The 22,983-nt window shown below is 35.2% G+C and overlaps 1 protein-coding gene across 1 annotated transcript; it reads left to right on the plus strand.

The window, feature by feature from the left end:
- Positions 1-20,630: 20,630 nt before the first annotated feature.
- On the plus strand, positions 20,631-21,513 carry LOC131066577 (deoxymugineic acid synthase 1-like). Its single transcript, XM_058001382.2, has 2 exons — positions 20,631-20,973; positions 21,070-21,513. Exons 1-2 carry the CDS (start codon positions 20,638-20,640, stop codon positions 21,307-21,309), a joined length of 576 nt encoding a protein of 191 aa, XP_057857365.2. The 5' UTR covers positions 20,631-20,637; the 3' UTR covers positions 21,310-21,513.
- Positions 21,514-22,983: the final 1,470 nt, after the last annotated feature.

Below are 22,983 nucleotides of genomic sequence, written 5' to 3' on the forward strand. Positions count from 1 at the left end.
TTATTATCCCTCATTATCCTATCATCCCTCATGTCCATATCCCCTTTTCCACCTTTGATCTTGACAAGGCTGACAACCTTCATGACCATCATGCATCTTGTTCGCAACTTTCAGTCTATCATAGCTTTTGGTCTTTATCCATTGGCTTAGTACAACCTTTCATCCATATACCTTGGGTTACTACAACATTTTATCACTATCCATTAGCCTATCACAACCTTCAGTCCATATCCCTTATCCATTTTTGATCTTGCTTACCCTATACATACCCTGTCACTGTCCATACACTCTTTTCCATCCCTTGATCTTGATTCAACGTAAGGACATAAAATACAAAACATGGTTTTAAAAACCTCTTGACATGTACATCATGCCATTGTTTTACATTGTCATATCTAGTCCCTTATCCTATCGTGCAATAGCCCTTGGAAAGTGAATCCACTTTGTCCCCATAGTCAATAGCCTCTATCTCCCCTCTATCAACCATCATTTCAGCAAGCTTATTTATCCATTGACATAATTTCCTTGCTAGACACTGGGGGTAAAAAAATTTTAAAATCCATAAAAATCAAATAAAGCCCTGAAAAAATCAATAAAAATTAAATAAAGCCCTGAAAAAATCCAAAAACATTCAAAAAATGTCCTAAAATAATCCAAAAATAATTGCAAAACCCTATCATTGTCCATACACTCTTTTTCGTCCCTTGATATTAATTCGACGTAAGGACATAAAATACAAAACATAGTTTTAAAAACCTCTTGATATGTACATCATGGGCAATGCTTTACATTGTCATATTCAGTTCCTTATCTCATCGTGCAATAGCCCTTGGAAATTGAATCCACTTTGTCTCCATAGTCAATAGCTCTATCTCCCCTCTATCCACCATCATTTCAACAAGCTTATTTATCCATTGTCATATTCCTTGCCTTGCTAGACACTAGGGGCAAAAAAAAATTAAAAAATCCATAAAAATCAAATAAAGTCCTGAAAAAATCCAAAAAAACATTCAAAAAATGTCCTAAAATAATCCAAAAATAATTGCAAAACATCCTGAAATAATCCAAAAACATTGAAAAAATGTCTTGAAATAATACAAAAAAAATTTGCAAAATGTCCTAAAATAATCCAAAACATCATAAAATATCCTGAACAAAAGTACAAAAAAATCAAAAATATCAAAAAATCCTAAAAATTTGAAAACATCAAAATCCAAAAACAATCATTTTCATTCCATCAATAAATTGTCTCTTTTGTACATACACAAACATTTGGGCATACATCAGACAGAAAACACAATACAACATTGCGCTTAACAAATCACGCATTAATAGATGAACTGTTCAACCAACCAAGCATTCAAACCGGTCAACTTGTCTTATCAATCAATCAACATCAATATCATTGGTCCTTGTCAATATTATCATGGGTCTTATACAGGGTGTGGTATATTCGAAATCAGACAATGTCCTATCTTAGACGGGGTACTACATTCCCTAAAACCAGACAGCATGATCTTCCTATCATTAAATAAACATTATCACTTTTGACAACAAGTCAGAATGGTTGCTTGACTTGTTTGGATATATGAATCTTTTTTTCATTTATTTATCTTCGATCATGTTCCTATGCTACTCGATGTTGTCACTGAGTGATTAGAGTAGCCGAGATGGCTCATGATTGTTTTTGTTTTGTTTTTTGTTTGCAAAATGTTTCATAAATTTCTGGGGCACATATGTCTTGGGTATCTGTGATAGGTGTGTTCGCTTGGTGAACTTTGCACATACCTCGACCTTTGACACAAGTAATGTCTTGGGTTGTTTTTTACTCATTCTTTGTCTGCAATGTGTCTGTTTTATGCAAAGGGGTTGCATTATCGCTTTGGCCTACAATGTCATGTTGTGTCGCATCCGTTTTTGCTATATCAAAATAAATCTCTAAGATAAAGTGCACCTGTGAAAGAAAGATTTAATCATTATCCAATTTAAATCAGCTATTTTCTCGTATTCTCCCAATTTTCAAAAATGGAAAGTATGTCATCATCTGATTTATATGATTTTCAAAAATCATTATCATATCTTCCTAAAAATTGAAAATGTTAATAAGCAGTCAGCTTTTGATTTTCTTGATTTATCTTCTTGGAAAATATCTCTTTAATCTCAATTTAAAATTCAAAAAAGGAGATATGCCTAGTCAAAAGCCGCTTTATGCCATCTTCTTAGATCCATCTCGATTCTCCAATCTTGTCTTCAATCTTCTATAAATTCATCAATATTTTCCATAATCTAGACCATGAATTTTTGAATGTCTTTGCAATTACACTATCAGACTTTCATCATAGGTGCAAAATCTATTGAGAGCGACATCCAACTTGCATTCAAAGAGAAAGAAAGACAATGAAAGTGAGGTGAACAAATTGAGACTCGGTTTGCATAAAGGTTTTAGTTTCAATTCTTGTTTTCACTTTCATTTATTGTCATTAAGGTTAATTTATTTCAATTAAGCTTTCGTGGTAGCTTAGATTCAGATTTTGATTTTTCTTTTTTTGATGGCAGGTTTATTGATTAATTGTTTAATTAATTAATTATTATTTATTTATTATTTAATTGATTATTTGGTTATTTATGGTTTATATTTAATTGTGACTTTATATTTATTTAAGGATTTTATTTTATTATGGTTTTATTTATTTTATTTTATTTTTGGAAAAAGGCATTGAACCTATATATATTAATATAAACAATTTACATGGTTTTAAATTAAAAAAAGGCTCTCAAAAGCCCAGATTTGACCATGAATTCCTGACTCCTATCTGCAAGAGTTAACCCACTACATTTGAAATCTACTACTCCTATACAATAATGGAAGCCATCAAAAATACAAAATGGTTCCCCATACAAATTTTAACGAATTTGAAAATAAAGGTATCTGAATCCCTAGATGCAGAACTTGGAAAGCACCTCTAATTCTTGCAACATATGTTCTACTTCTCCATATTAACTAGAGAAAAATCATTCCCCTTGAACCGCTCAACCGATTGGAAGGCGTCATTGTTTGGTGCATGTACTGGAGAATGATTAGCACAGGCATTGTCTGGCACTGCAACTTCATCATTGTTTGGTACATGTACTGGAGAATGGTTAGCACATGCATTGTCTGGCACTACAACTTCATCATCATTTGAGCCAACTACCACATTCAAATCCGGGAATGGAGGTTATTGCGGGACATCTGCACCTTGCACAAATTCAAAATGGTCCATATGGCTGCTCAATGTTCAAAAGGGGTTTTCCATTCTTCTACTGTGATTGGCATTCTGTAAGTTCTAGGCAAATAATCCATGTGGATGCTTTGGCATTGATCACAGACACTACATACCCTAGTTTCTATCTCCTCTATCGAAACAAAGCCACAGATCATGCTTCCCGAAATTGTTATCTAAGAAAGCCATTTAAATCTTCCACACTGCATTAACAAGTTGCCTTGCCAAGTGAATATAAATGCATAAAAGAACCTTTTGTTTGCACTCCAAACTATGATCCCAGATGAGATTATTACCTGCAAACACAACACAAACACATTAATGAAAAACTTTACTTTGGCTCGCTCAATGTCTGTCTTGGCATGTGCGGAACGAACTAGAATGTATGTGATTTGGATGAGAATTTAACTCCTCTCTATTTCTCTGCTACAATTCCCACAAGCCACCTCCAAATCTCAATTTAGGGAAATCCCCAAAATCAGATATGATGTTCACTCCAAATATGTCACTTCACCTTATAATTTCACCATATGTATTTTGAAATTATCAAGCCTGTCAGCCTGTGTACTAATGATGGTGGCAATAAATGTGCTTGTTAACATCCTCTCAACAAAAATTATGCCTTTCAAGATCAACTAATATATCAAGGTTAGGGAAATGGTGCCACTCAAAGAATCCATCTAATGTGTCAATCTGCTTAGCATCTCCACCCATAATTCCCTTAGAGTATGGTTCTATTTATACTTATGGATTTATATTATATTCAAGAGGCTTTTTATTTACTAATTTCCCTTGTCTATTTAAATTGGTGGGCTTTAGTTTATTTATTCATTTGATTTTATATTATTAAACAATATCTCTTGTTACTACATGTGGATAAATAAATATTATATAGTGTACCTACCCTTTATGATTATTGGCTAAAAAAGCCTTGGAAAAATAAATTTTCATATATGGGCATGGTAGGTAGATTATATAGTATTATGAAATATTTTGATAGGCTAGATTTTGGATATTGTTTGAATGCAGTTTTTATTTATTCAGTCGCCTATGCATTTTGTTGGGTTAGCATTTCTGGAGTTTCTTCTATCTTTTGATTTCTTTGTTGGACATTTTGGTTGCTTGGCTTGCTTGGATTTGGATTGTGGATTGTGCTTCATCGGCTTCTTTTGTCATTCATCGATTTTCCAGGTTGGTGGAGTGTTTTTCTCCCCTGTGTATTTTATTTTCTAGAAAAGATTTTTTGCATGATGTTTGCTGGAAAGATTGCCTTTGGGAGCTTTGAGGAAATTATTGAATATAGATTTATATTATATTTTTATCATATGAGTTTGGGGAAAAATATTTATATGGAGTTATATTGATTTCTTCCTTGTCGTGAGTGGCATTATACTTGGTATGAGAATTCTCTGTGAATGCAATTTGGGTATAGTTCTCTATGGATATAGTTGTTTTGGAGGTGTTGTATTGATTCCCATTTGATCATACTCCATGGGGGCTTCACTTAGTGAACCTGGGTTATATCACCTATGTTCATGGCATACTAAAGAATCTGCCTATTTTCAAAAAACATTGCCCTAAACTCCTTTTTTTAACACCCCCTCCCAATACAAAGCCTAAATTAAAAGTTCCCCTATTTGCAAAAAATATTACATTTTTTCATAGCCCGAATTAAAAACCCCCCTATTTTCACTAATGGGCAATATATTGCACCCTCATTTTTGGGATATTAAAGCCCCCAATATGAATTCACGTGATATGATATTGCCTATTTAGTGAAGCCCCCATGTCATACTCTCATCAATTTGGGGTTTCCATTGTTGGCATTTTGATGATGTTTTGATTGTCATTGATGGACACACACTTTCTTGATGTATGAGTTATGCTCAACCGGTAATCACTCCAACCGGTATTGTATTATTGAATGTATAGTCTTTAGACTATTGGTGTTTTGCAGAAGATGTTTACCAGTCATAGATTGACTAAAGAGCTCAAGCGGTATGGAGACCCCAAGCAGTTCAAGGATCTCAAGCAATACGAAGGACCCAAGCGGTAGTTAACTTTTGATCGGAACACTATGATCTACCAGTCTTCATTTTTGTCAAATCGATAATCGGTATATTGTATTAACTGGTATTACTCTATGATGAGTTACCAACCGGTATTTCTGTAATGTGTGATGAGCTATCATCCACCAACACTTTGGCGGTGTGTTTGTGTCATGTTACCAAATGTGTCCAGATGCATTGAACCTAGGAACTTGTAGTCTAATTCTATTGGACTGACATGAAATCAGTTTCCTTTATAAGGACATCATGTCTAGGGTTCGCATGTATGAGAAAGAGCATGAAAGATATAATAGTAAAAGTTATGTGAGATCATAGTAGAGAAGATTAGGTCTGTGTGAAGAGACAGAGTGTGGAGATATTGAAGACTGAAGTAATATTGAAAAGCATTAACAATGAGTTGTCAAGGATCTAACTAAGCATATTGTGCTATTATCTAGATCATTCACTTGTTGATTACTCATATCTTCAACAAGTCTGAAACCCTTAACCGGGTAGGCCCAACAAAGCCTTTGTAAATCCTCTAACAAGATGGTTCACAACTATGGATCTGAAATCCTCTAACAAGGTAGTCTTTAACAATACTTATCTCCTAACAGAGATCTAGATTCCTAACAAGAGTTGTTCTGGTGAAGAACATTGTATGACCTTAACTAGTTTGGTTTCTATTTTGCAGATAGTTACTTGTGAGTTTCTGCTCACCGTGGTTTTTCCCATTTGGGTTTCCATGTCAAATATCTTTTGTTATGGTGATTGTGCTCTTGTGGGTGAATGCTTTGTGTGCTATTTGGTTTTTATTTATCTTAACCTATATATTAGTGAATTAGTTATCTGCTAAACTGTTTAAGAGTTTGTTTATAGCAATATTTGGTATACTAATTCACCCCCCCCCCCTCTTAGTATTCATCAATTGGTATTAGAGCTAACCTTTCTATAAGTCTAACCTCTTGGAAGGAGATATGGAGGAATAGAGTGTGAGGGAACTTACTCATCATCTGACTCAGACTGAGAGAGCCTATGATGAACTCAAAGTCAAGTATAAAGCCTCTTTGGCCAAAAGATGAGAGCATGCTAAAAAACTGATGGAACTTACTGAAAATAGCTCTTCTAATGAAGCAGACATGAATGCCCTAGTTGAAGAACTTGAAAAACTGAATGAATCTAAAGCCAATCTGAGAAAAGAGTTGGAAGGAATGACTATCAGAATGTTTCAAGAGCTTGAGAATAGAAGGAAAGTTGAAGATCTAGCAAAAGACAAAGATCATGAGATCTCCAAGCTGAAGCAAGAAATCAATACCCTTACTGCTCATCTCCAAGAGAGTAAAGTGGAAAAAGAAGATATGCAAGGTGAACTAAACATGGCTATTTCTGAGAATGCAACCTTGATGGAATCCAATGCTGCTATTTCCAAGGAACTTACTAAGTCAAAGGAGATACTTGCCAAATTCAATAAGAGTATTGTTAAGCTAGAACAAAAGCTGGAATCGGCAAAGCCAGTAAAGAATACCACTGGACTTGGTTTCTCTGGGTATGAGGAAGGTGAGACCTCTGGAACAAAAGTTGAAGCATCAAAGAAGCAACCGACATCCAAGGATAAAGGTAAGCAAAAATTTAAACCTGTTTGCTTTAATTGTCTCAAAGAAGGACATACTGCCAATGTGTGTAGAAGCAAGGCCTACAACAATTTTCCTTATTTTCTAAACAATAAGCCTAGATCCAATAGATTCAATGGAAACTATTATGCATGCAACAAGTTTGGGCATAGAGCATTTGAATGCAGGTCTGTTTTCCACAACACTAGGAGATATCCTTCAAGGACTCAAGGAGTTATCCTGGAACCTTTTGTGAACCAAAATCCCAACTGGTATGATACCTATGACCATCGGTTAGGTGGTTATCAAGCGGCAACTAGTTGGAGAGCAACCTGTTTGATCTATCGAGGTAGGGGTCACACTGCTACAACATGCAGAAGGAAGAATGGTAGTAAGAATAACGGACCATGGAGAACACTTGGAATGGTATGCTATCATTGCAACAAACTGGCACACCCTGCCAGAAATTGCAGACTGAGAAAGACCCTATCAGATGATATACCGATCACTCCAGAAGGGAAGATTAATGCTAAAACCATTCAAGTAGAAATGAATAAAACTTGGAAAGAGAAATCAGAAGAAGAGTCACAGGATGAACAAGTTTCTGCACCTAGTGTGGAAGTCTCTGAACCGGCAAACTGAGCTTCAGAAAATCTTAGGGGGAACATATCGGTGAAATATTTCGAACCCCTGGTTTATATCAGTAAAGACCTTAACTGGTATATGTTACCTGTCAATCAGCAAAAGATTTGAAGTAGTAAAAGGCAAATTAGGCTTTGTGCCCTAGCGCTGATGCATTAATTATGGTAGGTGGGAATTTGTTTAAAAGGGTTTTCATCATCATTATCACTTATCAGTTTCCAAGAGAAGAATTTTCAAGAGTAGAGCGACAAAGAGCGATTCGTCTAGTGATTCAAAATGAATTCAAAAATCTTGCTAAGGAATCCAACGATCTTTTTCAATCTATCAGTGAAGAACACTAAGCGGTGATCTAGCAACCGAAGTGGTGTATTGTGGGAGACGTTGGCAAACCCTAAATTTTGGATTGTGAAGGTATTTCTCAAAATTATCTCTTATCATGGCTTCTGCATTGCATTCTAGTTCTAGTGCACCTATAGATTCAGCTGATTTTCTTCAAAAGAAAATGAAATACAATGGCCTATCACAAATACCCACCAGATTCATTGTCGAGGAAGATATTTTAGGGTATATAGACTGTAAATTGGAAGACCTAGGATCCCTAGTGATTCATTCCCAGCTAAGTCTGTTCTATGGGGATGATAAGAAGATCAAACCTGAGTATAGTGTCCTTGAGAAGATGAAACTGCACAATGTGGTATATTTTCTGGAAGAGTTCACAGAAGATCATATTCGCATCATCCTTAGCAGAGTGCATGGTGATAAGATGTATCTCGAGCAGATTCATGACATCACACCAAAAGCAATTTATGTCATCACCGGTTTCTGCAATATTGGAGAGGTACCAGCTCTATGAAAGGTCATCAAAACTGAAATGTCAAAGCTCACCGGTTCTGTGAATGACCAACGAGCAATGACCTTCAACACCATCAAAGATGATCTGGTGAAATATGCTTGCATGGTAATTGGTTACCGGATATTTTATGCCAACAAAATGAATTCTGTCCCTGTTGCTATAATGAATGTTGCTTATAGAATGATCAAGGAAAACACTACTTTTGAACTATGTACCTGTCTACAGAAGCAATTGCTATTGAATCTGAAGTCCATGAAACAGGACAATTCTTTGAGATTCAAGTTTGGACAACTTTTGGTCAGTTTATTCTTCTACTTTCAAGGTTATTTCCTTGGAGTAGGTGATGTGAAATGGTCTGCTAACCTACTGGTTTCCAAGCAAATTAAGGAAAGTCTACAAGTAGTGGGAACTACATATCCTGAGGTTCTGAATAAATATTTTGATGAATTCAAGAGGAAGATGAGCCAGAGAATAAGGATATCTGGTGATATTGTGAAGAAGTATGAAGATGACATCTACTTCACAATAAGGATAGATGACTACATAATGGAAGTGGTGGAACTGAGAAAGGAAGTAGTTGGCCCTATGGGGTATGAAGTGATGTATGACATGTTGATCGGGTATGCCTCTACCCTACTTGCCTCTCCACTAGATGCTAAGAAAAAGAGAATTGGTACCTACTTAGAAAGGGTCACACCGGTTGAAGAACTAAAACAGAAAAAGGACAAAGTAGTGCCATTGGTATCTGTACCGGTTACCTCGACCAGTCCAAAAGTGACCAAGCGGTCACCAGCTAAGAAAAAACCCGAGACTATTCCAGCAAAGGTATTTGAGAGGAAGCGAAAACCAAAACCAACTCACCGGAATCAGAGGACACTGAACTGAAAATTCAACCAAAGAGGACAAGGCAATCAAGCAAGAAGACAAAGTCTACCGGTAATGTTCCTGCAACTTCAACACCAGTAAATATAGATATTTCCTCTTATAAACCAATGACACATTGTCAAAGTACAATTAAGAATATTAGGAGAAAAGTGCTTGATGATTTAAGGAGTATTTTGATGATTTTAATGATAATGAGAAAGAAGAAGTAGAACAGGAAGTCATCAAATATTTATGTGTTAATGACCGGTCGCCATCAAAGGTTAGATTAGTTACAACAGATTCTTTGTATAATTCTTTAGATAACAAATGGTGCATTGCCATCGAAAGAGAACAGGAGATCAGGGAGAAAAATTTTGCACAATACTTTCCTGATGCTTCTAATTCAGAATTATTTAAGATAATGGATAAAAACAAAGGCATCTTCTTCATGAGAAGGAGAAGACTTAGGCTGCTAGAAGGTAAAAATTCTAAGGTGGAAAAGGATACTCATATACATGTCAAAGTTGTTGTCAAAATGCACCAAGTATCTGAAGCCAATAAGAAGGCTAGACAAGAACCTGGCCTATCATCAAGCAAACCGGATGAAGCATTTGACAGTGAAGGTTAAAGAGTGACAGAGCAAATTGACACTATTGATATTGAGGATGTCACTTCGGACAAAGAGAAAGAGAAATGGGATAAAGAAAAAGTAGAGAAAGAGAAACAGGACAAAGAGAAAGAACAAAAAGAAAGGCAAGAAGAAAACAAGAGAAAAGAGGAGGAGAAAAAGAAAGAGGAAGATAAGAGGAAAGAAGAGGAGAAGAGAAAAGAAGAGGAGAAGAGGAAACAAGAGGAGAAAAGGAAACAAGAGGAGAAGAGGAAAGAAGAGGAGAAGAAGAAAGAAGAAGACAAGAGGAAGGAAGAAGAAAGGAAGAATGAGGAAGAGAATAAAAAGAAGGAAGAGGACAAGAAGAATGAAGAAATGGAGAAGAAACAAGAAGAGGAGAAAAAGAAGAAAGAAGAGGATAAGAAAAAAGCAGAAGAGGAGAAGGAAGTAGAGAAGAACAAACAAGCGGAGACTCCTAAGGCAACTGGTGATCAAACCAAATAGGTTGATACCACCAGTCCTATTGAGCTTCAATCAGCAGATGAGTCTGGGCTTCTTCGAAGCATCAAACTTGCATAGGAGAGACTAGAAGCATTGCGGAGGAAGAAGCAATAGGATGTCATAAAAACTGTGGTTGAGACCCTTACCATTCTGATTCCCGGTACCAACCTCCCCAGTACCAATTCCTCTTTGTCCAAGCTTAAACTTTTGTGTACCATAGTGGAGGACCAGGTACAATGCTTGGAAGATGTTGCTGAAGCCACTACAAAGAAGAATCATGAAAAGGCACTCAACACTTCCTTAGTCAAGAAAATGAATGAGCTCCAGACACAACTACTAAAATAGCAGAAGGATATCAATGTTTCTATGGATGAGGGCAAATTACTTTTGAGTAAAATCTACTGACCCCATCTATTTTGTGATGATGTGCTTAAACAGAAAGATAAACTCCAATCGGATTTCCAGACATACATCAGCACCTTCAAGATGCCCTATGATCTCTTCACTACATATGGGCAAACATTTCATCGTTATCAGCAACAGACAGCCAAGATGGACTCAAAGATCAGCAACCGGACTAAAGATTTGCAGGAGCTTCAACTGCTCTTATTGCTAAGACTGCAGATTCTTCATAAATGTTTTCTCAACCTGGAAGCTATCACGGTAACTCAAGAGATGAGCACCATTGATGCAATGGAAGAACTAGCATTCCAGATGAAGACTGAAAGTGAGGTTGCTGCCTCATTACTTGAGTCATGGACATTGGCCATGAAAACTTTTATGCAGGACTTTAAATCTGTTTTTGATTAGTTTCATTCCTTATTGTCATGAACATTTACTCTATTTTTATCTATAAGGAAACAAGGGTTATTTTGCATTACTTTGTCATTATTGGAAAAGGGAGAGTAGTGTACATTAAAATTTTGGTGAATGTTAACATTTCATTTATACTTTCATGTTACCATTTTGGGAAGTAGTGTACATTGTAATTTCTGCAAAAGGGATAGTGTATATGCTTAGGGGGAGTAATTTTGATTATGGCATTTTTGTTGTAAAAACACTTAGATGTCAAAATTTTCCTAAGCGTTTCCATCAATGCTAAAGGGGGAGATTGTTGGAATTTTGATGATGTTTTGATTTTCATTGATGGACACACACTTTCTTGATGTATGAGTTATGCTCAACCGGTAATCGCTCCAACTGGTATTGTATTATTGAATGTATAGTCTTTAGACTATCGGTGTTTTGCAGAAGATGTTTACTGGTCACAGATTGACTGAAGAGCTCAAGCAGTATGGAGACCCCAAGCGGTTTGAGGATCTCAAACGGTACGGAGGACCCAAGCGGTAGTTAACTTTTGATCGGAACACTATGATCTACCAGTCTTCATTTTTGTCAAACCGGTAATTGGTATATTGTATTAGCTGGTATTACTCTATGATGAGTTATCATCCACTGACACTTTGGTGGTGTGTTTGTGTCGTGTTACCAAACATGTACAGATGCACTGAACCTAGGAACTTGTAGTCTAATTCTATTGGACCGACATGAAATCAGTTTCCTTTATAAGGACATCATGTCTAGGGTTTGCATGTATGAGAGAGAGCATGAAAGATAGAATAGTAAAATTTATGTGTGATCATAGTAGAGAAGATTAGGTCTGTGTGAAGAGACAAAGTGTGGAGATATTGAAGACTAAAGTAATGCTGAAAAGCATTAACAATGAGTTGTCAAGGATCTAACTAAGCATACTGTGATATTATCTAGATCATTCACTTGTTGATTACTCATATCTTCGACAAGTCTGAAACCCTTAATCGGGTAGGCCCAACAAAGCCTTTGTAAATCCTCTAACAAGGTGGTTCACAACTGTGGATCTGAAATCCTCTAACAAGGTAGTCTTTAATAGGACTTATCTCCTAACAGAGATCTAGATTCCTAACAGGATCTGTTTTGGTGAAGAACATTGTATGACCTTAACTGGTCTAACCTTACTCGGTTTGGTTTCTATTTTGTAGATAGTTACTTGTGAGTTTCTGTTCACCGTGGCTTTTCCCATTTGGGTTTCCACGTCAAATATTTTGTGTTATGGTGATTGTGCTCTTGAGGGTGAATGCTTTGTTTTCTATTTGGTTTGCATTTGTCTTAACCGGTTTATTAGTGAATTTGTTGCACCGGTTATCTGCTAAATTGTTTAAGAGTTTGTTTATAGCAATTTTTGGTATACTAATTCACCCCCCCCTTCTCTTAGTATTCATCATCCATGCTTTTCATTTCAATTTGTAGCTCTCTGTGTGTATGAGATTGTCAAAAATCTTTGTGTGGAATTTTGATTTGCCTTTATATATCTATCTCTGATTCATTTTTTATTATTCCTTGTATTTCTATCGGTCTGGGCATTTCTATCTATGGTGTTTTCAGCTATGTTCATTGTCCCAATAATTTATCTTGCCTTATCATATTTTCTAGTCTCTATGTTCTAAGTTTTTTGGTGAATGCATTGTTTTAGCATATGCGCTAATGTTTTTATTGAAAGCGCTATTTAATTTTATGAATGCACTAAACTATTTATTGAAAGCGCTACTATATGTAACAAATGTGCTAGTATAATGTCTATGTGCTAAAGCTTGTGGAAAGCGTTGTTTCAAGTTATGAATGCACTATATTTTTATCTATATGTGTCATTTTGTTGGGTAAAAGTGTTGCACTAATGGGTGTATGCACTAATCTACTCTATTGATATGTTTTTGATGATTTTGGAGTTCTTGGTCGATTTTCTTAGTTTTGTTTACGTACCAGAGGCTTGTGATGATGTTTTCTAAGATTTTCCAATGCTGTCTATGATCAGAATTGATTATTTTGTTGTATTATGGCTCTCACAAGTTTCTCTAGCCTTTGTTGTTGAGGATGTTATGTTACTCTCGCAAGTTCAGATGCTTTGTTCTTGAGGTCATGCTCCTGATTTGCTCTAGCAAGTTCATGAGCCTCACTGTTGATGATTTGCTTTTGTGTTTGGCTGAATTGGATGGTTTTATGCACTATAATGGCCACTTGTTATATGAGATTTTATTGAGGCTCTTGATTATATTGGCATTGTTGGCATCATGGCAATTGGATTGTATTGCTAATTGGTCTTGTCATGTGGATTCTTTATTGATGTTTCCTATGAGCCTCCTTGTAATTGTTGTTGTATTCCCTTGAGGTCTTGGAACATAATTAGGGGGAGTTTAATTTCATGTGATGATTAAGGTTATGAGAGATAGGTTACTAGGAGGTTAAGGAGTAGATCTAGTTAGGGATTACTGCAACATTATAATTGCACTCGTAACTTTCCACATACACCTCTTCTCTCAAACATACATCATACTCTATTGTTCATACTGGATACTACTCGTATACTACTACTACTCCCCTTGTCACTTGCACACTTCATAGTCTTCTCTCCATCATATTTTACACACACACACACACACACATATATCGGTAAGAACATACACCAAGGTAATATGTTGGTCAAACACAAAAAGGTTTACACAATAATGTATTGTTCGGATCAACACATTACACAAACATGTCTGGACCAAAATAGGGTAACCAAGTCAACCTTCACAAATCCCTTACACACTTCAATTACCAAAACACAAGCCTTAATTACCGGAGAAAAATAAGGGTCTACCAAACCCAAAGATACAGACCCATAAGCATAAATTCCTAGCATAACAACTTCCAACATCAAGATACAAGTACCCCAGATTCCAAAACATAGGATCCATAAATCATAATGCAATATAGACATTTGGTTTGCAATTCAACTGACACAACTAATACCAGAACTGGATACAAACCATGATAAGCAAAAACACAAGATTCTGGAGAAGAGGATCTTCCAGGAATAACTCTAGTAGATCATACATACTTAGTTTCTTGGTATCTATCCAATATCACTGCTTTTCTTAATATCTGTTCATCATCACTACGCTTCTCAATATGCTACATCTAGTCCAACTGGATCAAAGGATTTGACATCAATGACAACAATCTGATGAAGGAGCATCCCCGATTCACAACAATCTTCCATCAACCAAAAACATTTTCTTTTCTGTTTTATTTGTAGTTTCAGTTTTCCTTTATGTGTGTGTCCCGGTTTTGGCTCACTGGATACTATGGAGTTGGATTCTACTTGAAGACTTGATCATCTTTCTTGCTTTCATACCACATCTCTTTTGGATCACTTTCCAGCAGGATATCGCTACCGGTTTCCTTGACAGTTTCTTGTTACCGGTTGTTCCTTTGTTATCAGTTTCCTGAGACCTATTCTGGTGATCTAATGGAACCCATTCTGAAGATTGCAGACCCTTGGACGTTGATCTCGATGTTTCTTGGCATTTGGCCGACCTTCTACGTTTCATCCTTTGGATTTTTTGGAGGAATCTCTTGGTGGAGGCCGACCTTGTTCATTTTGTATGTTAGGTCTTGTTCTTCAGGTTTTTATCCTTTTTGGGCCGACTGAATCCTTTAGATCAATATATATATTTATAATCATGCTTTAGAATGTAATCAAGGGGAGAAGATCAAGAAGTCAGATAGATAGATTATGCTTTGAAGATAGAGCTTTCGATTCAAGGTCCCGGTGTGACCTATTCTACTAGGCCTATGTGTTGGTATGTTGTAACCTCATTGTTACCAGTTGGATGTAATTAAATTTCATGGAATAAAACTATATGTTTTGCATTGCCTCCATCATATATGTGTGTTTTCGTTGTGTTTACTCTTGCTGACCGGTTTGGACTTATCTCCTTGAGGTCGCTCCTCACTGGTGACTACTTCAGGATCACACAAATAAAACAATCTCCCCCTTTGTCGTTAATGGCAAAACATCTCCAAAAGAATAATCTCAAAAACATGTTTTCTTGTATATTTGCATATAACTCCCCCTTACTCATATCACTTATATATCTCCATTTCTCCATTTACCTTGTCTCACTATTTCTCCATGAACCTTTCTCCCCATTTCTTCATTTACCTTTCTCCCCCTTTGACATCAAGGAAAAATGGTACCTTTGATGTTAAGAAAAAGAATGCATTCAACAACAAAAAAATATCAAAATTGTATATCAAAAATAAATTGCTTAACTGCTCTCCTTGCAAAAAATCTGATTATATTTCTCCTTAAGCTCCAAAAGGAGAACCTTCCATGAATGTACAAACAATTTAATGCTAATGGACAAGCTTCTATATTCAACCAACACGTCAATACCATGGGATAAATTATCTAGAGTAGATAGATTCTTATCATACTCAACTGTATCATTAAGCAATACTGAAAAGTGTTCCAGCTTAGCCTCAACAATCTCCTTCACTTTGCAAAAAATGCTCACATAATCTTCCTTCTGCCTTTGTAAAGATAATAACTCTTGAACTATAGGGAATTTACTTTCTTCCTATTCTCACCATCTTTATTGTTCAAAAAATCAAATAACTTACCAATGGAATTCAATTCCTCTTCAAAAGATTCAAGTTTTTCTTTGAACTTCACCATATAAGCTGGCCATTATAGACAATAACTCTAAACTCTGTTGGCACTAGTAATATAGTCTCTCAGCTCATTTATACATTTGGATAGAGTCCTCTTAGGCTCATCACATTTCTCCAACATATTTTGCATATTATCTGCTTCTTCCTCTTAATCATTTTTCTCTTGCTCTACAATCTCAAACTCTTTTTAAGCCACAAGAGATTTTGGATCATCTAACTCAATTATATCTTCCTGTTTCAAGTCTTTCTTCTTCTTCTTCTTAACTTTCAGAGAACCAGAAAACACAATCTCCTTCAGCGTCCTCTTTCCAGAGGTCAAACCCTCCATAGCAGAACCAATAGCATGGGATATCGAGCCAATACACCATACCTCTTGAAATGACAAAGTAAACATCACAAGCTTCTTCTCTCTTTCCCAAACCAATTAGATACCGATAGATCTATCTAGCAACCAAGACTTGAGATTCCCATAACACAATTTCTTTCACTGGTAAATATCCCAAAAAATACATTGTCAAACATACAAGAAACGATCCAAATCAAAAGGGATAGCCTTGATCTTTTGTCATTTTAAGAGAAAAGCTTAATTCTTTCATAATGTTACTAAGGATAACCCTAAATTTGATCAATTAGAGATTAACATTTTGCCAAGAGTGATAATCTAAATTAATTATTGATTAACAATACCTCTGCTAGATTTTGTTCATGTGAGATTAATTTGAGCCAAGATTACTTATTAGAAATTGAGTATGCATATAAATAAATAAAAACATCTCATTTTTATTCACTTTTATTACTTCATATACACTTGTGTTAAACTGTTAAGAACCTAATACCAAATGGCCTTTATAGGTAAAGTGATAGACATGCAACTGCAATCTATGTTTAGGACTCATAGTGGGCTAATTGTCTATGTTGTTTAGTGGGTGTTGGGAGAAGAATTTCTTGTCTTCAAGGATAGATACATAGTAAAATATGACATATCATCCAAGTTTATAGCTATACTCTTAGACTTCAAAGATCCCAAAGATATTGTCAAGACTTCCGTTCTAGCTCTGATTGAAAAAAACATTTCTTGGTAGTCTTAATCAAATTTTGAGTATTTCTCATTATAACATTGGTGCTCCCACTCATGTGGATTTAAATAAGCTCAAGATATTCAATGCAACTATCATATGCTTACAAACATAGCCCACACAACTAGCGCCTCCTCTCCTCTATATGACACTTGTTGAACAAAATTATATTTTAACCACATTAAACTAATAAATGGCAATTGTTAAATTAGTCAGATCTTTCAAGTTTACCATGACTTTAAACAAAGAACCAAACTTCAAAGGGAACTATATGTGTGTTTAATTGGAAAGTTCAAATTTTCCATGACCACCTTATTACATTTGCATGTCACATCTTTTTAAGAAGGCTAAATTATGCAAAATAAATATTTCTTTGTACTTCCTCTACCACATATGGTTTTAAAAGTGATTTTAAAACACCATGTATGATTTTAAGAGATTTCAAATTAGATTGATTAACTATTGAATCCCCTCCCCCAATTGTAATCTAAGATTCAACATCAACATATAATCTAATAGTTTTATGCAGACAATATGTGTAGGCTAGACTTATTAATTTGTTAATACCCAATGAAAATATATTACTATCATAGTGTAGTATATATGAGACAACCACTTCTACATTTTATATGCATAACAAGGTTCTATTATGTCGACATGACAATTCACCTTTTGTTCAAATTAGATAAAGCAAGAGATGGATTGAACCCTTACATAAAAGAAAAAAGGCAAACACAAGGGATCTCATGAGATGTGTAAAAACCCTAAAAAAAGCTTTTAATTGGAGGAAACAACTGGCAGGAAGCAAGGGTACCAACCCAAAAATACGAAATACTCTTTCAAGGCAAGGGACGGAGGGGGAGAAGAGGACACATGGGCTTTCATGTGTTTATGAAAAATAGTCCATATCATGCTATCATCCAAGATCCCTCCAAGAGGATTAGAGGGCAACCCCCTAGGAGGACAATCAAAGGACGAAGAGAGATAACAAAAGGGTGAGACGACGTGCAGCCCACATCCGCCAAAGAAGACTAAAATAGAGCGACCAACAGAGACATAGGTTGAGAGAACTTAGAAGGAGAAACCACAACAACATCTATAGGATAGGATACAACTACCACATAAGCAAGCCCATCAAGTTCCCTAGAAGAGACCACATCCAGTAAGACAAAATCCACAATAGTGAAATGATCATTAATAGCATGCAACTACCAATAAGTAGGGCCCTTTCAACATTCCCTAGATAAATCTGAGGCCAAATGGGCAGTAGAAAAACAATGGTGGTAGTGACAAGGGATGCCTATATAATCCACTAGTTAAATCCAATGCATGTCCCCAACCATTAAAACCATATCTCCATGAAGAGGAAAGGAGAGATCAATGTTCACCAAAAAATGAGCAAAAGTGGAGTGCCCCATGATGGAAGTGGAACCATCAACCTTCAAGAAACGACCAATAGAGTTTCCAATAGCTTCATAGTAAGATCCTCCCAAAATTGGATGGGGAGATTTGGAAGTCTCACCCAAACCAAATGCACATTGTGGTTTAATAAGGGGGTAGCAGGGCACGTAGACCCAGTCACCATAGAGCCCAAAACCCCCCCAAAAAAACACCAATCATAGCTTCCTTGGTAGACACAGGTGAGGAAAAGGAAACCCCAGCCGACAGCAAGCCTCAACCAGACAAGCATCCCCATCTGGCAGCAATGCAACAGGAGATGAAGAATTTGAAATTGCAAAGAAGGAGTGAAAGCCATTTTTCTTAATATATAGCATATGCTATGCATAAATTAACAATTTGCCTTTTGTTACTTGCATAAATTTTTATAATAATTTAATGTCTTTATATTTCTTACAACATGATTGACATTATAACTTACAAATGACAATTTATTTGTATTCAATAAATATCGCTAGTACTTAGACCTACAATACTTGACCTCTATTTATCTATTTTCAACTAACTCTCTTATTGAATGATATCTAATTTATATATGCCTTCTTCTTCCATCAAAAATTGCATTCTTAATAAAAGTTATTGACGAAACATTTTTGCAAAAAATTGTTGTTTCATCTGTTTATTCTTCCTTCAAATCAACCAGGATTCTCCTTACCCAAATAGCTTGACATGCTACTGCATTTTACTCTATATACTTATCCTTAGCTATAGAAAGGGAAGCTATTTTTTTCTTGAAAGCCTATTAGATAGCTCCCAAACCCAAATGGAACACAATGCTAATGTGATCTTCCTATCATCTACACTTTCCACCCAATCACTATACATGTATTCAACTAGCCTAAACACATTTGCTACAATATACAACATACTATTCTCTTGGTGCCATTCACATACCTATGAGTTCTCTTACATGTTTGTCAATGTGTGTCATTTGGAGTCTCCATAAATGTGGATATCAAACTTATTGTATGCATTACATCAAGCCTAGTTGTTATGAAATACATCAAACTTCCAACCAAACATTTATATATGGTTGGATTCATGTTGGTGCTTTAATCTTCCTTGCTCAACTTTAAAGACCCTGTAGGTTTTCTATCTTGAATTCTAAACATGTTCAAAATATTTGTTGTATACTTTGTTTAATAGATAAAAAAAAAACCATTCTTTATTATCTTTACTTCTATGCATAGAAAATACTTCAAGAGACTCGAATCTGTCATCTCAAACTCTCTTTTGCTGCCTCTTTAAAATCACTTTGTATGGTTTTAAGAGATTTGAAGTTAGAGCAATTAGCTATTGAATACTTGAGCCCCTATTTGTATTCTAAGATTGAACATCAACAAATAAGCCCGTGGATGTATGCAGACAATATGTGTAGGCTCTATACCTGCCACAACATAATTGACAATAATTAGCGTCTTCGTATTGTTACAACTTGATTGACAATATATATGTGTAGCCTTCTGTTACATGCATAACTTCTCATAATAATAATTAAAATGTTCATATTTGTTACAAAATTATTGACATTATAACTTACAATCGGCAATTTATTTGTACTCAATTTATTTTTATAAAAATAAGAAATTAAATTTTTAGAGCCTTGTATTGAATGTTTGTTTTCATTGACATAATTTAATCGAAAATATATTATATTCTTTTCTTTTCAACAAAATCTTTTAATCAATCATTTTCATCTTTTTCTTTTTTTTTTAAATTCTTAAAAAAACAATAGCTGAATAAAATAACTGTCCTACAAGGACACAAGGGCCACATATAAGACAAGATTTGATGTGACCTTCGACATTTTTCTTGCACATGTCTTGAAAATAAAACCTTGAAAAATTTAAATCACTTTCATCGAGAAAGAATGTTATCCAAATGTCAATGCAAACCGTCTTTGTTTCAAGATAGGCCGTGGAAAATTGATACCAACAATGCATGTTTTAATATTTCAAGAGAAACGTATAGGACTGGTTTTAATATTTCAACAGAAACGTATAGGACTGGTTTTTATATTTCAAGAGAAAAACTTTATAAATAAAGGTATTGTGGAGTTCATATTAATTCATTCTGGGAGTAGAATGGCAGCAAATATGGCAGAACTGAATACGGGAAACAAAATGCTATACTTACGGGAGTTCATATTAATTCATTCTGGGAGTAGAATGGCAGCAAATATGGCAGAACTGAATACGGGAAACAAAATGCTATACTTACGGGAGTTCATATTAATTCATTCCAAGCCCAATTACAGGCATTTTGTTTCCCGTATTCAGTTCTCCCATATTTACTTAGACTTGTATCTATTGCACTGGCCTGTAAGGTTGAGGAAAGGACATACCCTTCCACCAAAGGAGGAAGACTTTTTGCCTCTGGATATCAAATCTACATGGCAAGGCATGGAAAAATGTTTTGAATTGGGTCTCACCAAAGCCATTGGTGTGAGCAATTTTTCCTGTAAAAAAATTGAAGATCTGTTGAAATATGCCAAAATTCCTCCTGCTGCCAATCAAGTAATGCTAAACTGTGTACTGTTTCTCTTCTAAGTTTAGTTATCTACATTTTCTCTGAAAAGTTATTAATTAATCAAAAGTGGTGGAATATGGTAGGTAGAGATGCACCCAATGTGGCAGCAGAAAAAGCTAAGAGAGTACTGCAGTAAGATGAAAATTGAAGTATGTGCATGGTCTCCTCTCGGAGCTCCAAAAACTCCATGGGGATCCAACACGGTGATGGACAACCCTGTGATTAAGGAAATTGCTCAAAAGCATGGAATGTCTATAGCACAAGTATATACTTCTCAAAAGCATGGAAAGTCTATAGCAAGCTTGAGCAGAGCAAGAATATGAAGGGAGAAGATCTTGTAAACTCAACGACTAGCCCTTACAGAACCATTGAAGAGCTATGGGATGGAGAGATCTAATGCCTGACCATGAGTTTATTGCAATTTCATAATATGTTTTCATCTTCTGTTTAGTTAAGTAAATAAATTGAGCCTGAATTGAAGTGATTCCTTCCATAGGATGTTTGTATCCCTTACTTTATTTGATCAGATCAAATGGAGAGTTTTTAAAATTTTAGGGTGTTAGATATGTTACTATTTTCAGAATTAAAATGAGCTGTGCTTGCAAATTCCTTTTTGCTTTGTATGGTATGCTACTGTAATAATTAATGTTTTAAAATTTTCGTTCAGGGAAAAGAATTTAACCAATAGCTTATTCAGTTGATCCATTGAACAATTTTACATACTGTCAATAATGTTCTATAACATTATATTACTAACATATTATACCATTTTGAAATCAAACTTTGTGCTTATTCTCCTTTGATGAGCATTAAAATATAATTGCATGTTCAAAAGGGCTAGTAGAAAGAAGGAGAAATAAGATATGTCTAATATTAAGGTTGTGAGGACACTCGGGGCTATCTAAAAAATGATTTTCAGTGATGGAAAGGTTAAAAATTACAAAGATGTATTACACATCCCTGGCTTAATTGAAAAAAAGATTTTTTTACTTAAAATAAATTATTTAATGATACATATGACTTTTAGGATTTTATCATGGTTAATTTGACCATTATGACACGATATATTATTTTTATGACATATGAGGTGGGTGTAAGGTGTGTATGACATGGGTGTAAGGTGTGTATGACAAGTTACTCACTATTTTGGGTGGTTAACCAATTTTGGGAGGTTATGAGATTCTTCGTGAAGAAAGTGGACGCCTAGTTTTAGTTGAGTGGTATTTTCCAATAGTTTAGCAATACTATTCATCCAGTATATTATAATTGTATTGATGCAACTATTTTCAATATTAATATAAGATTGGGTCACTTTAGTTGTGGATATTTTTCTAGTGATGGTTTCTCTACATATATACTTTTTACTAGCTTATATTTTCTTTACTATTAATTTTCATTCTATCTTACCATCTATCATAGTTAACTAGTTTGGCTACATTAAAGAACAACATTTCTCATTGATTATTTCACCATTTTTTTACATAAAGATATGAGAATGGATCGCAACAATCAATTTACAAGAATTATAAATTGTACCAAAAAATTGAAAATATTCAATGGCCTTAAAGGTTCTCTAGAACACTACAACCATAAAAAACCACTAACACTTAGACTCAAGAAAAAGATTGAAAAGGGTTGGAAACTCAAGACATGTAATTTTATAAAAGGGACCTAATAAAGATGATCTCATGGTAGTTAAATTAATATGGGCTACTTATAGGATAGATAAATAGTGAGGATAGTAGACATGAAAATTTATAATTTTGGGTATGGGCACCAATATTAGCTCTAGTTGGGAATAAACATTCCTAATGGGTAACAAGAATCCATCGATTCCAAGACGTAGACCATATAATACCATAGGAAAATAAGAGGGAGGGGATAAAGAGCACAAGAAAAAGCATACACGTGTATAGACATAAGCAAGACCTAAAAGTTGCAACCCTTGGCATGTAAACAAATGATAGAAACCAATTGTTTGTATGCTTACAAGTAAT

This window comes from Cryptomeria japonica, chromosome 10, assembly GCF_030272615.1.
Source record: "Cryptomeria japonica chromosome 10, Sugi_1.0, whole genome shotgun sequence".
NCBI lineage: Eukaryota > Viridiplantae > Streptophyta > Pinopsida > Cupressales > Cupressaceae > Cryptomeria > Cryptomeria japonica.

Coding starts and splice junctions, on each gene's coding strand:
- LOC131066577 (XM_058001382.2), top strand. CDS start 20,638: ATGGCAGAACTGAATACGGGAAACAAAATGCTATACTTACGGGAGTTC. Junction 20,974..21,069: donor TTCCTCCTGCTGCCAATCAA/GTAATGCTAAAC, acceptor GGAATATGGTAG/GTAGAGATGCACCCAATGTG.